The sequence below is a fragment of the Echiichthys vipera genome, assembly GCF_963691815.1.
Source record: "Echiichthys vipera genome assembly, chromosome: 8".
NCBI lineage: Eukaryota > Metazoa > Chordata > Actinopteri > Perciformes > Trachinidae > Echiichthys > Echiichthys vipera.
Genome location: NC_139833.1, coordinates 27,150,054 through 27,164,240, shown reverse-complemented (window position 1 = coordinate 27,164,240; position 14,187 = coordinate 27,150,054). Strand labels below are relative to the sequence as shown.

Genomic DNA, 14,187 nt, shown 5'->3' with positions numbered 1-14,187 from the left:
AAGATTAAAATAGTTCAAACATTATTTTTTTCAAGTTTTCTAGTTCATGAGAAAAAAATATCAGGCGAGCACAGAAACACTATAACTCAGTCTTTTCTTCACAGCCCTTTTACATTTAAAAGAGCAATCATAAACAAGTTTGCCAAAGGCCCGACTGTCTTTGACCTCTTCTGTTTGAGTCCTGTCCAGATAAGATGCTTGCCTATCATAAATGAGGCAGGATCCTGGTTTTCGAAAGGAATTCACAAAAGCAGTCAAACATACTGATAAAAACCAAGTACCATGCAAATCTTGCAAGACGACATATTCTCAAACAAGAGACAAAGTATTCTTCGTAAAGGCGAAATATCAAGTGAGGAGAGAATGAGTGAAAGGCAAAGGCCTCTAATCAATACTTAATACTATATTTCCAAAACCAAACAAAAAATATTTAATCTGTACATAATATAGTACGCATGAGTTGAGACTGGATCATCAGTTTCTGTCCTTGTTGTTAGACTCTTAGTCTTTGCCAAACGCCTACCTTGAACTAAAACAGAAAAGTTGTTTTAATTGATCCCAATCTCTTTGTTCTCCTCCATAAATCTGGAGAAGGGGCGGCTGGCCCCGACATCCAGACCAGCCTTCTCCATACCCGTCATGGTAGGGCTGTTGCCGGTGTGAACACGGTCCATTCCTCCCGGCATGGCTCCCAATGAAGTGATTCCTGCACCGCCAAGGCTGACAGGCAGCTGGGTGATGCCTCCGTTCTGTATCACAGATATCTCATTGTTTTTCATGGCCAGTCCATTGGTGATGGCAGCCGCATACTGGTTCCAGAAGCCCGGGTCGACATTCATTGCTCGAGCCGCCAGATCCTTCTGGAACATCTCGCTGAACTTCATAGCATCCCCGCCCAGCAGGGCCATGGGATTCTCCACAGACAGTCGCCGACCCCTTCGGGCTGGAGCATTGTTCCACATGTGTGTTCCCATGTGAACCTAAAATCCAAGGCAAATATGGGGTACAAACAAACATTTTACAGATGGGAATGAGGGGAAGAAGGGCAAAAATTAAATGTAAGACAAACATGCATACATTTAAACTATTTTGTGATACATAAGCATTTCATAGTAGAGCACATTTGTAAATTATTGTAAATTGATATAAAATTCACAGATATCGCAAAACAATTAAGGTAGTTGCTACATTTGAACCTGGAGACGAGAATCAAGAGGAAAAAAAGGAAATTGGTGGGGACATACAGTACGCCAAAGGTCTTTAGCCAAAACTGATCTCAGAGTGCTACATGGTATGCATCTTTGCAACCACATTGACCCCACCTTTGTTATATTCTAATTGATGCTGTATTGTACTGGCTCTTACCTTCAGATTGCCCTTTGTGGTGAAAGCCCTTCCACAAATAGAGCAGGCGAAAGGTTTTTCCCCAGTGTGTGTGCGCTCGTGGATTTGTAGGGCACTCGCTGAGGAAAAATTCTTCCCACATGAGTGGCAGTTGTGCTGCTTAGGAGTGCGTCGTGGAGGCGGAGGAGCCAACATGGGGTTAATGCTGGGGCTCATGGTGGTCTGGGGCGCTGCAGCAGGAACCTGGATGCCCACAGGCAGGTGAGAGTTGTCGCTCAGAGACATCGTCTTGCCGTGTCCATTCATTTCCATTTTGATCATGTTTGATGCAGTGCTGGCCAAATTAGGAGTACTCAGCCCTGAAAAAAAATAGTTCAAAATAATATTAGAATGCTGAAAGATATAAACTGTATAGGGTCATTTAATCCAATAAGAATATATATTTTTATTCATTTCTAAAATGTGCGAATAATATCTTCACCTAAATTTGTTTCTTATCTGGCTATCAATATATCATATCTAATCAGATCACATATATCAACATATACATTATATTGAGTAGATACTGTCATTATGAGTACATCCTCTTTTTTAACTGTATAGATATTTTATTCACTTTATATATTTCATTACGTTTTTGTTGATTTTGCACATACACACCTCGATCTCTATTTAGAAACAGCATGCTGAAGTGGCTCTCCTCCTTGATAAAGTGCCTGTCAGGATGAGTGGCAGTCAGATCAAGGGCCCCAGTGCCTTCAGTTGCAGAAAGTGGAGATGGGGTCTCCGATTTTTCTGACTTCACTGTTGCCAAGCCAGATGTATTGTTCTCCTGGCCCTCATCTACTGACATGGCACTGCTGTTGTTATTATTGTTAAATGTAGCTGGGGACTTGGATCGCTGGCTCTCAGAATGACTGTAAGCTGGGGACAAATGCTGCATAGAGTCAGAGGACTCAGACAAAGCAGGGCTCCCCAAGCTTTGACCTTCAGCATCCCCCATTGCAGACAGGGAATCATTGGCAAAGCAATCAGTCTCTCCTCCAAAGCTGATGCCGTTCTGCGTAGGCTTTTGACCAAATGAACGGGTCATGTTGGCAGTGGAGTCGATCATCTTCATCTGGTTCTCCATTGCAGCAATGCTGGATATGATAGAAGTTGGCGGGGAGCTCCCAGGTGAATAAGGTTTACATGGGTCTTCTTCTCCCTCTTTTAAGTCAGCCTCATCTTCCATAGCTTGCTCCATTTCATCCAGAAGGTCATCATCATAATTACTCATCGCATCTAAGCTCTTCTCATCAAAGGAGAGGTCAGTGTCCATCTCCTGCAGGCTTTCAGGGACTGGGGTGTTGGGGATCTGCCCTCCCATGTGCATACGGATGTGTTGTTGCAGCACAACGGCATTGGTGAACTTCTTCTGACATATAGGGCAGGAGTGCTGGACCCGAAGTGGGGGTTTGGATCTATGGACACCAAAATGTGTTTTCAAGTTTCCCTTTGTGGTGAATGCCCGCCCACATATCTTGCATTTGAAAGGCCTCTCACCAGTGTGGATACGGTAGTGCATCTTGAGAGCACTCTGGCAGCTCAGAACACGGTGACAGATGACACACTGGTTTGGGTCAGTCATCTTCTTGTCAATGTTCTCAACAAGCTGCTGCAACTTTGATGTCTCTGAGGTTTGCATAGAGTCTAGGAGGCCTCCAAAAGGAAACTTGGCCTTAAACTGGTCTGAAAGCATGGGAAGGACAGGATGGGAGATAGGGTTGGAAACAGAGTTGGGGCTAGAGATGGGTTCAGTGACCTGGCCAATGCTGGATGATGTGGTGGAGCTGACAGTAGCAGAAAGGACCACTTGAGTTAGTGTAGTTGTGGTAGTGGTGTTCTCTCCTGGCCTAGCAGAGCAGCTTGGGGGAAGGAGAACACCTTCAGGTTTCAAGAGGGGAGGTGCATCACTCCCTAAACTGGGTTTTGGGGAGGGTGAAGTAGTGGTCATGCCAGAGTCAATAAAGATATTTGGGGACAAAGATGCACACTCGCTTAAGGGTGGAGATGGCCTCTGAGGGGACCTGTTGAGTGGTGTGAGGCTTGGAGACTCGCCAAAACCTCCCATCATACTCGGCAGCGTGGGGGGCAGCTGGAGCCCAACTGAGGTGGGAACTGTGGGGAGGACAGGTTTGCTGTCTAACCATGTGGTTACAGGTTTTTCTGGGGGCAAAGACATTCCATATGGGATGCCTGAGCTTGTGGGCACATTGTCCAGGTACTCTGGCACAGGGTAGGGGTTCATCTGAATATGTGGGTATTTCTCTTTGTGCCTCTGGAAGTGGACTTTCAGATTTCCCTTGGTGGAGAAACGGTTGCCACATATGTTGCATTTGAAGGGCCTCTCTCCAGTGTGTGAACGCAGGTGGATCTGTAGGGCGCTGTCACTGCCAAACACCTTGGCACAGAACCGACACTTATGCTTGAAGAAGGGGTCCTCAGAGCTGGGCTTAGTGTCAAACACAGACACATTTGGGGGCTTCCCCTTGCGGTGCTTCATCAGAGCAGTGAGGGGGTCAAGCGCATTGGCTGTGGCTGCTATGCTGGCCAGAGGGTTAGGGAAGATAACGCTGCTGGATGAGCTGTGAGGTATCAGCGGTAGACTGGAAGCAGAGCCCAGGAGGCTGCTGTGGCTGAGTGAGGGAGGGGTGGTGGAGTTCCTGGGAAGAGCTGAGCTACTGCTGATGCCGATACCTCCTGTTACACTACTACTAGTGCTAATGTTGTTGGTGACTGAGGATGAGCAGGAGGGAAGGAGAGATGACAATCCAGTACCGCTGGGTGAGGGAAACACCAAGCTATTTGAGCATGAGTTGGGTATTGAAGAGTTAGACTGCTGACTGCTACTTTGTGGTGTTTGAGAGAGAGGCCCTTCTACCGCTGAGGTCAGGGGTGAAGGGCCTTGACCGCTAAGAGTTGCCGGCAACCTAACAGGCAGCTGATGGACAGGGGGGGTTATGAAGTTGTGTAGTTGAAGGTGACTTGCAACAGTTGGGGCACAGGAGGAAACAGGTCCCTGGTTTCCAGCAGTATTGCTGTGATGGTGGTTTAGAGCAGGTTGTGAAGCAGACTGTCTGTTCATCAGAGCCACCTGACTGCGTATTTGTTCTATCAGCTGCAGCTGGTGTATTTGCTGCTGCTGGAGGGCCATCAGCTGGTCCAGGATCATGGGAATAGCCATGGTGGAAACCCCACTGCCCACTGCTGCCCTCACGCTCTGTGAAAACTGGGCAACTGCAACCCGGGTTCCATGCAGGGTCTCCAAGGTAACATTGGTGCTTGGCATGGCGTAGCTTGTAACAGTGGAGGGGATGACATCATTGAGCTGAGGTAGGGAGCCGTCTGGCTCAGGGGATGTCACATCTGTCTCTTCAGGATCCATATTTTTTTCTGGAGAAAGTTCTAGCTCCATCTGCTCATCCTCCTTTTCTACAACATTGACCTCATTTAAGGTTATTGTCTCTAGGATTTCATCCCCCTCACCAGTAGGACTGTGGTTGTCCTCCCTGGGGTCCTCGCTATCAGCCTGCTCACTAGGGCAGCTAGGTACAGGGGAGAGCTCTGTAAGGTACTCTTGGGAGGGGATAGGTGTGTTCTCATTGTCATTCACTATGAGCACCAGGGGGTTTTTGGTGCAACTCTTTAAATGTTCACAGAAGTCTGACCACTTGAAGAACTCAGCGCAACACTTCTCACACACATGTGTCTCCTCACTGCCGCTGCGGCTCTCATTGCCGCTGTCTGCATCATCCAGCACCTCACCTCGAGCTAAAATGAGGGAAGGGGGTCAGGCAGAGGAGGGGGATAGGAAAAGAGGGAGCAAAAAAGAAGAATTAATGAATAAATAATCAATATAGAATCCACACATATTTTGCAGTGCAGTGCTGCAAAGATTTAACCTTTGATTTTTTGCTCTCTTTTAACATAACCAAAATCAATATTCTTTTTTTTTTTTACTCTGAACAAATTGCCCTAGTTCACCAGTTCTCAAGAACTAGGTTTGTGCATTCGCACCCTCTCCATAGAGCCAGCTAATAATTTTCTTAGTGCAATCCATCAAATTATGAGGGCCTATCAATTGTGGATACTGCCGCTTAATGAAATTCCATAGAACCTATTGATTTCCAATATTTCATACAATTCACAGCTGCCTCATCTGTTGGGTACAAATCAGGACTTTGATGGCCCTATTAGGATTCCCCTCTGCTATCGAGCCCAGTCATTTCCACCTGAATTTCAAATGCCTCTGCCTTTTCATTTAGCATTGCAAAGGAAATACTTTAGCCCTGAATCTAAGCAAGGACTCTGGAATACTCTTTGGTTATGACATCAGGAAAATTGTGTTGTCCAAAGTACAATCAAAGATACAGTATGTATTCCTGCACCATTCAATGTTAAAGAGGACCATTTAAAATGTGTGCCACCAAAATATAAGTATCTATCATTTCAAATTATGCCAGCTTTAAAATGTTTTGAAATAAGAAAACATTACCTTTTAGTTAAGCAATTATTACTTTCACTCTCTCTCTGTTTCTCTCTCTCTCTGCTTCTCCAATGCTCTGTGATATAAGACTCAACAAATTACATGCGAGTGCCATGGCAGCAAAGTCTCTGATTAGTTACACATGTTTAATCACAGTTGTAGGAAGCCACTTCCTCTTCCTCATGCAACCATCAAGAGTCAAACAAGCCGATGCAAGCTCTGAGCATGGACCCAATTCACACCTGATCAAAACCATATAAAATGGCCTCCCTTGTATGTTTATTTGTTCAAGCATAGTTATACTTTGTGTGTTTACGTGTGTGTGTGTGTGTGTGTGTGTGTGGGTTTGTGTGTGTGTGTGTATGTGTTGTCTCGTGGCCGTATATACTGTACATTTCCCTTTCATTAAGAGTGGGAAGTGAGCGCAATCACTGCCTCAGCACTCTGCACTCAAAGACCCAACATATACCTTGTAATATAACAATTTTTCTACAAATACTATGTAAACTATATACATTTTAAACTATTAAAAAAAATTCAAAGGCATTATTGCAAATAAAAGTGAGTCATAAAACAAGATGGATCTGATAGTTCTTAAGTGAGTTAATCATGCTTTTAAAATGGGGCACAGAGCTAGAGCAAAAAATGGGTTTGTGACTGTATATCTAAACACATGCACACACAAACACACACACACACAAACACACACACACACACACACGCACACATACACACACACACACACAAACCATTCCTGAATCAAATAAGTAATTGATTACATTTATGCAAATTTGTTTCCACTAATCACAAGAGTGCAACTAACTCAATAGGCCTCAACTATGAATGTAAGAGATAAAAAGACACATGGAGAGTGATGTTACCTCTGAAAAATGCTCAAAAATTCTGCACATTACAAACGGCTCATGTTTAATCAATAATAGAGGTCCTACTATGCCTTGCAAGTGAGTAATCATGAGATTCATACAGTGCTTACGCTCACGTTAAAATGTAGTGGGCCTTGGTGAGGCGGACATGAAGCATTTGTGCCAATTACAGTGACTCATTAGTAAAGAAATTCATCACTCCTCCTGTAGTTTCTGGCCAAAGGGGGACATGAGCTATCAAGGTCTGGTGCCTGTAACTTAATTATCAACAGAAAGGCTTTGGATAGGCTCTGTGTTCTTGTCCTCACTGGGGGCAGGGCAAAACAAGATATTATTTTACTTAATCGTGTATGTTACCAGGTTAAAAAATTGAAAACAAAAACTGATTAAGGAACTAAAAGAAAAGAAAAATATCAAATCCTGCCCATTTTCATGTTTGATTGTACATGAGTTATACTTTGTAATATCAATGTCAACTCCCTCCTTGTTTTTCCAGTCAGCAAACTGTATAAAAATGTGATTACATTTTTTTAAAAAACATTTTCTTAATTTCTATTATATGCCATATGATTTACCTCAAGTGAAAAGGAGCAAGTGATTAGAAACGTCAGGGGGACGTGACAGCAGGCTAAAAATCTCCTTAGCCCAGCAGCGGACAGCAGAACTAATTTCCATAATTGAGGGTTGAAAGGTCAACACAAATGAGTAGGCATTGTGTTGAGCTGATTAGTTATTAGAATGGTATTACTGTCAATCTCTTTTATTCATTCATACAATTACAAGTGGGGGCCTTTGTATGCCTCTGACCTCTCTCTCACACAAACACACACACACACACACACACACACACAAACACACTCACTGCAGAGATATATATTTTCGGACCTAAATATACATAAGTAGTTTTTACTGACTTGCTTAGTACTTTAAATTATATTTTGTGAATTTGATTTTTAAATTCCTGCTTTTCTTTGAAAATGTCCTTTTTTTGTTGCAATATTGATTGTTAGCACAATCAATGAATGTTGTGAGTAAATATTATGCCCTTAATAGCTTATCATTTTTATGTGCACACAAACAATTTTAAGAAAACATTCCGTTATTCAGAAATGGCATTTTTCTGTGGTTTCTTGGAGTTTTTTCCTTGCTACAATTACTGGATTTTCTAATACAGGCCACACCAGTGGTTATTTTTATGCTTTTGTTTGAAATATAATAACACTGTACATGCCAATGAGCCCAAAATAATACCATTTGCATTCACAATCAACATTCACTCCTGAAACAGTGGGGTGCCATTGTGTTGTGCAGCTGTGTAAAGGCGACATTTTGTGTTTTTTATGCGTTTGCAAGACAGTGAAAAACTGTGTGTGTGTGTGAGTGTGTGTGTGTGTGTGTGTGTGTGTGTGTGTGTGTGTGTGTGTGTGTGTGTGTGTGTGTGTGTGTGTGTGTTGTGTGTGTGTGTGTGTGTGTGTGTGTGTGTGTGTGTGTTTGTGTGTGTGTGTGTGTGTGTGTGTGTGTGTGTGTGTGTTGGGGGGGTTGGGGGGTGTATTGATTTTCCCATAGCACGAGAAAGGAGAGGATGAAAAAAAATTCCAATCCATTTTTCATTCCTGTAAGAGTCTTCATTTTCTTAGATGCAAATATTAAGCTGCACACAGTCAATAGGGGGATTGTAGACATTGAATCTGTGTGTCCGCTATCTTCCTCAGCAATCTTTGGCATCCTAACTAAAACCGCTAATCTGACATATTATATCAGATGAGGTATTCATGCTTTCCACTGATTCTGTGAAAGACACAGAGCCAAGCATTGAGCCAAGCATTGAGCAATTACAAATTCTCCCATTCTTAACAATTTCCAGATTCCCTTAATGAGCGCACACACACACACACACACACACACACACACACACACACACACACACACACACACACACACACACACACACACACACACACACAAACACACACACACAATGATATTGGTAACATTTACTCAGTGCTAATGTCATTGGTATCTAGCTTTTTAGGGTGTAATTTCACGTTTATTTAAATCTACATTTAACCTATTTTCATTCTGAAACTTCTTCAACAAACTGTGGAATGTTTTAATTCAATTTAATTTACAGTATTACTGATTGTAAGAACAGTAATCTCCAAAAAGGGCCTGCGCTTACAGCCTTACAAGAACCGCCCCCCTTTCTGCCCCTTTAAAGTGCATTCTTCTCGAGCATCTGGGGATAGCTTAGGACCCTTAAAGAGAGACGCATCATTGTAGGTTCTGGCCAAATTTGAAGGGGAGAGCAAAAAAAGAGGCCTGCTATGTTCAACAGTGTTGGAATTCTTCGATCACACACACAAGAAATGTATCACTTAAGTCATGAATTTTGAACATTTCAGTTGATCTGACAGATAACTATTTTGACTGATGTATTGCGTGCCCATTGCTGCATTTTAATCTGGTAATTTATCTGTCAGCACAGGATTATTCAGACCATCCATCATTTGGATTTTACTTTGATTGTGCACTTGTGAAGCGTTAATTCCCATTTAAAATATACTGCTTGTCACATTGTTTACAATAAGCGTTGCATTAATTCCTCTCATTTTGTCTTGTATAACTGCATATATTTTTTAAAGCAGCAGATCATTCAAACAAATCAGTAATGTCTCTCTCATGTGCATAATGCACCTCCTCAAATGATCCCATGCATCATCAGACATGCAGAGGCTTGAGCGTCCTCAGCTCAGCTGTGTGTGTGTGTGTGTTTGTTTGTTTGTGTGTCATCGGCCTGGTCAGCCCTACTGCAGAGTGGTACAGTCATATCTGCACTAACAAAGAGGCCTTTGTCGTTGCCTGCAGATGTGGAGCAGCCAAAACATTAATGATTTGTTTGTGTAAGCATTTGCAATACAGTATTCAATGACTGCACTCCGTCCAGATGACTGTGTCATTCGTCAAAATGGCTCTCGGACTCTGTAGGATCTTATGGATGCTCATCTTCAGCAGGCCAAAGACATTTAATAGATTCTGTCTTTTTACATGGTGAGCATGACTACAACTAAATTTACAGTATATGATTAGATGTTAATTTTCAATCAAAACTATCGCACATTTTTTTCATCCAAAAGGCGAAGAACCATCTTTAAGAGATTCGTCAAACTGCTCGTCCATGACTTTACTTTCTGAACAAATCTGTGCCAAACATATCCAAACAAACACAAACAAAATCTCCTTAAGAAAAAGCACTAATGACAGAATTTACCTCTTCAGTTGATCGCTGTTGATCCCAAAATCTGCTGTTTTGTTGAATATTAAAGGGTCCTGTCAAGTTCTTCCTCTCAATCAGGATATTACTTGTTTGTGTGTGTTTTCAGAACTGAGAAGTAATTAGGGCCGAGCCACATTTGAGTGCTTTCTTGAAGACATCTTTGGCACAACTATGTGGGTGGTCCAGAGGCCTGCACCCAATGGTGAGAGGGGATTAAAACAAAAGCCAAACAAAGCCCTGCTGCAGGGCAACCATGTTGTCACTGTCAGCAGGGATTTCCTCGCTGTATTATACTTTTTGCACCTCATAACTAGGTACATTCCTGCCTTAAACATTATGTTGTAGAGAAAGGAAAACACTTTACTGAAACACCGTGACTGTGTTTGAGAATTCAAGAAAGATTTTGACACTATAAGAAAGCATCAAAAATGAAAACTTAAACCACATTTGTTGCTGTTCACCTGTTCAGTGAAAGCATGACTTACGTGTGTTTCCTGAGGTGTCTCCTTAGATGTAGAAAATGTAATTTCTACAACAAATAATAATCGGAAAAACGACTTTTCTTGGTTAAAATTGTACATCCTTAGTCCACAGCTGGGGAAATTTACCGCTGGACATTCCTCTAAACAGGACTAAGCACAAGTGTTCTCAAATACAATATGCACGTCATCGCCGCTCTCACATTCCACATGCACACCTTCAAAGACACTGGATGCAGGGGAGGTGGCGAGATGAAAAGCCCATCACTGATCACACTTCCTAGGACACGAGTAGCTGTGCTGCCAAGGTCAACGGCACACATGTTCTAATTGTACAAGGAGCTTGACATCTATAGCGGCAAGACCTGGCTGGCCGGGGCTGGACAAAGGTTAAATCAGCAAGCTTTATAAAAGCACTCCTAAGCAGACCACCCCTCCTCCTCTCCCCATCCTAACACACACTCATGTGTGCCCCCAGGGGGCAAGTGCCCGGAAGGCCTGAGGGGGAGATGATAGTCCAGACAGGGGCTTGTTGGCACTTGATTTTAGTTTTTGATCTTTTCAGCGATGCAGAACATTAAAGAGGTCCTCACTGAGGTGCAGTGGACAGCAGAGTGAGAAAAATTCACACATTAAAAAAAGGTCAATTCGAAGATTTGGAAAAAGATTTTACAAACAAGGAGAACTTTATACCCGAGCTCCCTAATCTTGTAGTTTTTTTCTTGTTCTTTTTTTTTATGAAATGAGCCACGGACAGAGTGTGTGTCCTTGAGCACAATTTGAGCGCCACTCTAATGCTCGACTTTCTCTTTACAACCAGCCCACCAAATATGGATTTTAAGTCTGAATCTAGAAGAGGCTGACGATTGGAACTTTTGAATTCCTAGGACATTTTATGCACTGATTTGTCAAGGCCAGCAATCAATAGTGTTGTCAGGAGTTGCACTACGGCAGTAGGCAGCGGAGAATCTGATCATGCTGCAATGATATACCCACAGTTTGAGATTTCACATTTGTAGCTCGTCTATAAGGAAGCTTTGGATGATACATGGTATTATTAGGTTTATTTAAGTGTGTTGCCTCACTGTGCTCTGCCAAAGCCTTGGGATTGTTTCACTACAACGTCTGTCCTGAAAACAAGCGAGCCAGTATAGTGCTCCAACGAGGACAAGCAGGGACATTCCACGGCCACTTCCAGTCTTAGGCACAATGGCGTAGATGCTATAGGTTACCCACATCACACAATGTGTGTATTTTTATTTTAAGGCAACACATCCACGTATATAGAATGAAATGGAGAAAAGAGTGTGTGGCTTTTTCCTTATTCTACACTTCTTTCCTGTCTTGTGGATCCGTCTTCAGATTGTTTTCTGTATTACAAATTGCAACAATGATTTTTAAATGAAATTCTACCATCACGCTAATCATCCACATTTGACAACAGGAAAAGCAAGCTCACTTTTCATTCTATGATCCTACAGGAGAGCAACCTGATGGATGCTTCAAATCTCTCCCCGACATCTATGAAAGGTTATATCAACATTTAAACAGACGCAATGTTTGTGTTCAAATGCGAAAACACCCTGAAATTACAAAAATTCACATAATAAATTGGACAAAAGAGCCAAGTGTCATGAGTGTGATCCCCCTTTCTCACACCAACATTTCCCCACGCAAAGAGAGCGGCTCCCCAGAGATTACATCACGCATTTCTATTGTAAAGAAGCCCTGCAAACTGTGTGTGAGTGTGTATGTGTGTGTGTGTGTGTGTGTGTGTGTGTGTGTGTGTGTGTGTGTGTGTGTGTGTGTGTGTGTGTGTGTGTGTGTGTGTGTTTGTGTGTGTTTGTGTGTGTGTGTGTGTGTTGGCCAAGATAGTGAGGTATAAATAATAGCAGTGATTTGTTGGGAGCACCCAGCTTTATGGATACCAAAAAGAACTACATATTTCACAATAAACACCAAAAAAAGTGATGATCTTAATAGTAAAACTGCATTTTGATTGGTGTTTATTCAAGTTATATAAAAGTATGAAATTAAGATGTTATTCCTCATCAATGAAGTATGATGTTCTTCCACACGTATTGCAATATGATTTTATAAAATACTGCAATTAAAATAATGATATTTAAAAGAATTGTAATTTGAAAAGCAATCATGTAAAATAGGATTTTTCCACTAAACAGTGAGGACACTAGTATTCCTACATGTTGTTCCTATAATTCCCACAGCATTACGTCTTGATTAACATATGACTTCAGCTATAATGATCGTTTTATCGCGCAAAAGGCTGAGTACAGAATAAAAGATGAATGAGCCATTTTTTCCCACATGGCGAGGACGAGCCCTGTCAACCGATCTTGTCGACATTGTGAGCAAAAGGGAACAAATCAAGTGTGCTAAATTTATGTGAGGGGGGTAAACAAAAACATTTCCATAACAAAACAAGGCTTCGACCTGCAATAGAATCCGCATTTTTGCTCCTCGGAGAGCCAGACAGGCGCTGAGGGACAAAAGACACAGATGTAAAATATAAATGAAATTGTTTCATTTAAAACGGAACGGTTTTTATTTCTTGGATCATGACAAAAATGCACTTTAGCGCGATTTACTTCGACACCCGCGGCTTTTAGAATTCCACAGCCGTAGGAGAGAACGTGAAATATTTTTTAACATGTCAAATTGTGTGTGCATGTGTATGCGTTTGTGCACGTGTTTTAGTGCGCGCGCACATCCAAAGTCAACTGTGTAAGATTTCAAATAGTTTTTTTTTGTTTATATATATTAAGGAAAAATCCCCGATATTTGAAACGTAGTTCAGTATTAAATCAGTTTTATTTTAAAACAAGTCTTTGAGAAAAAGGCCTCCAGCACATAATAAAAGTGCTGCAAAGTGTTAAAATGAATTGCTGCATTCGTTACATCCCTCTGAAAAAGTCACCTATCAGCCAGCACACGATAATGTCCTGCAGTCCGGGCGAGATGCAGGTTAAACTGATGTTTTTGGGAGAATACAAACAACTTCTTCAACGAGAACCGTACACTTCCCTGTCGATTAAAGAGATACTTGGTGGATTTATAACAAATTGTTGTGTCTACATTAAGAAATAAATATAATCCAACAATAATAAAAAAAAAATTCCAAACAATTTTCCAGTTAAGGAAGAATTTAAAGAAGTTAAACACCTACTGAAACAGAGTGAAGTGAAGAAACAACACGAGTGTGAAGCAGAGCTATGAGAGGGAAGTCGTCTGTTTGAAAGAAGAGACCTCAGCTGGTCAAATCCACTCACCGTGCTCGGAAATCACCCCGGTTATTGCGGGGTCCTCGTCCGACTTGAGGTGCTGCGGCTTGGCTTGCTTGCGTCGGGACATGCTGCTGGCGTCAGTGCTGTCGATGCTGCTGCTGTTTTTGCGCTCCGTGATGCCTCTGCGTTTCGCAGATACATCAGCGAAGAGCGAATGAATCAACACACAAAAAAAGTTCGCAAATAGTCTGGTAGCGGAGAGGGGGGTGGGGGGAGAAAAAAATAATGTGAAATTAGCCGGTGTTGCTGCTTCCACTGCTGTTGCTGTGCGTTGGATTGCGCATGTCGGTATAATAATTACGATAGTGAATAATGCCTCGCGATTAATGGCACCGTGTGAAGGTGGGGAGGATTGGCTGGAGTCCAGCGGACG

At 42.3% G+C, this 14,187-nt stretch overlaps 1 protein-coding gene across 1 annotated transcript; it reads right to left on the bottom strand.

Annotated features, from left to right (window-relative positions):
- Positions 1-548: 548 nt before the first annotated feature.
- Positions 549-13,881, bottom strand: sall3a (spalt-like transcription factor 3a; the record flags this gene model as incomplete). The annotated part of the gene is made up of 4 exons (XM_083917551.1): positions 549-980; positions 1,366-1,703; positions 2,005-5,157; positions 13,800-13,881. 4 exons carry the CDS (start codon positions 13,879-13,881, stop codon positions 549-551), a joined length of 4,005 nt encoding a protein of 1,334 aa, XP_083773677.1.
- Positions 13,882-14,187: the final 306 nt, after the last annotated feature.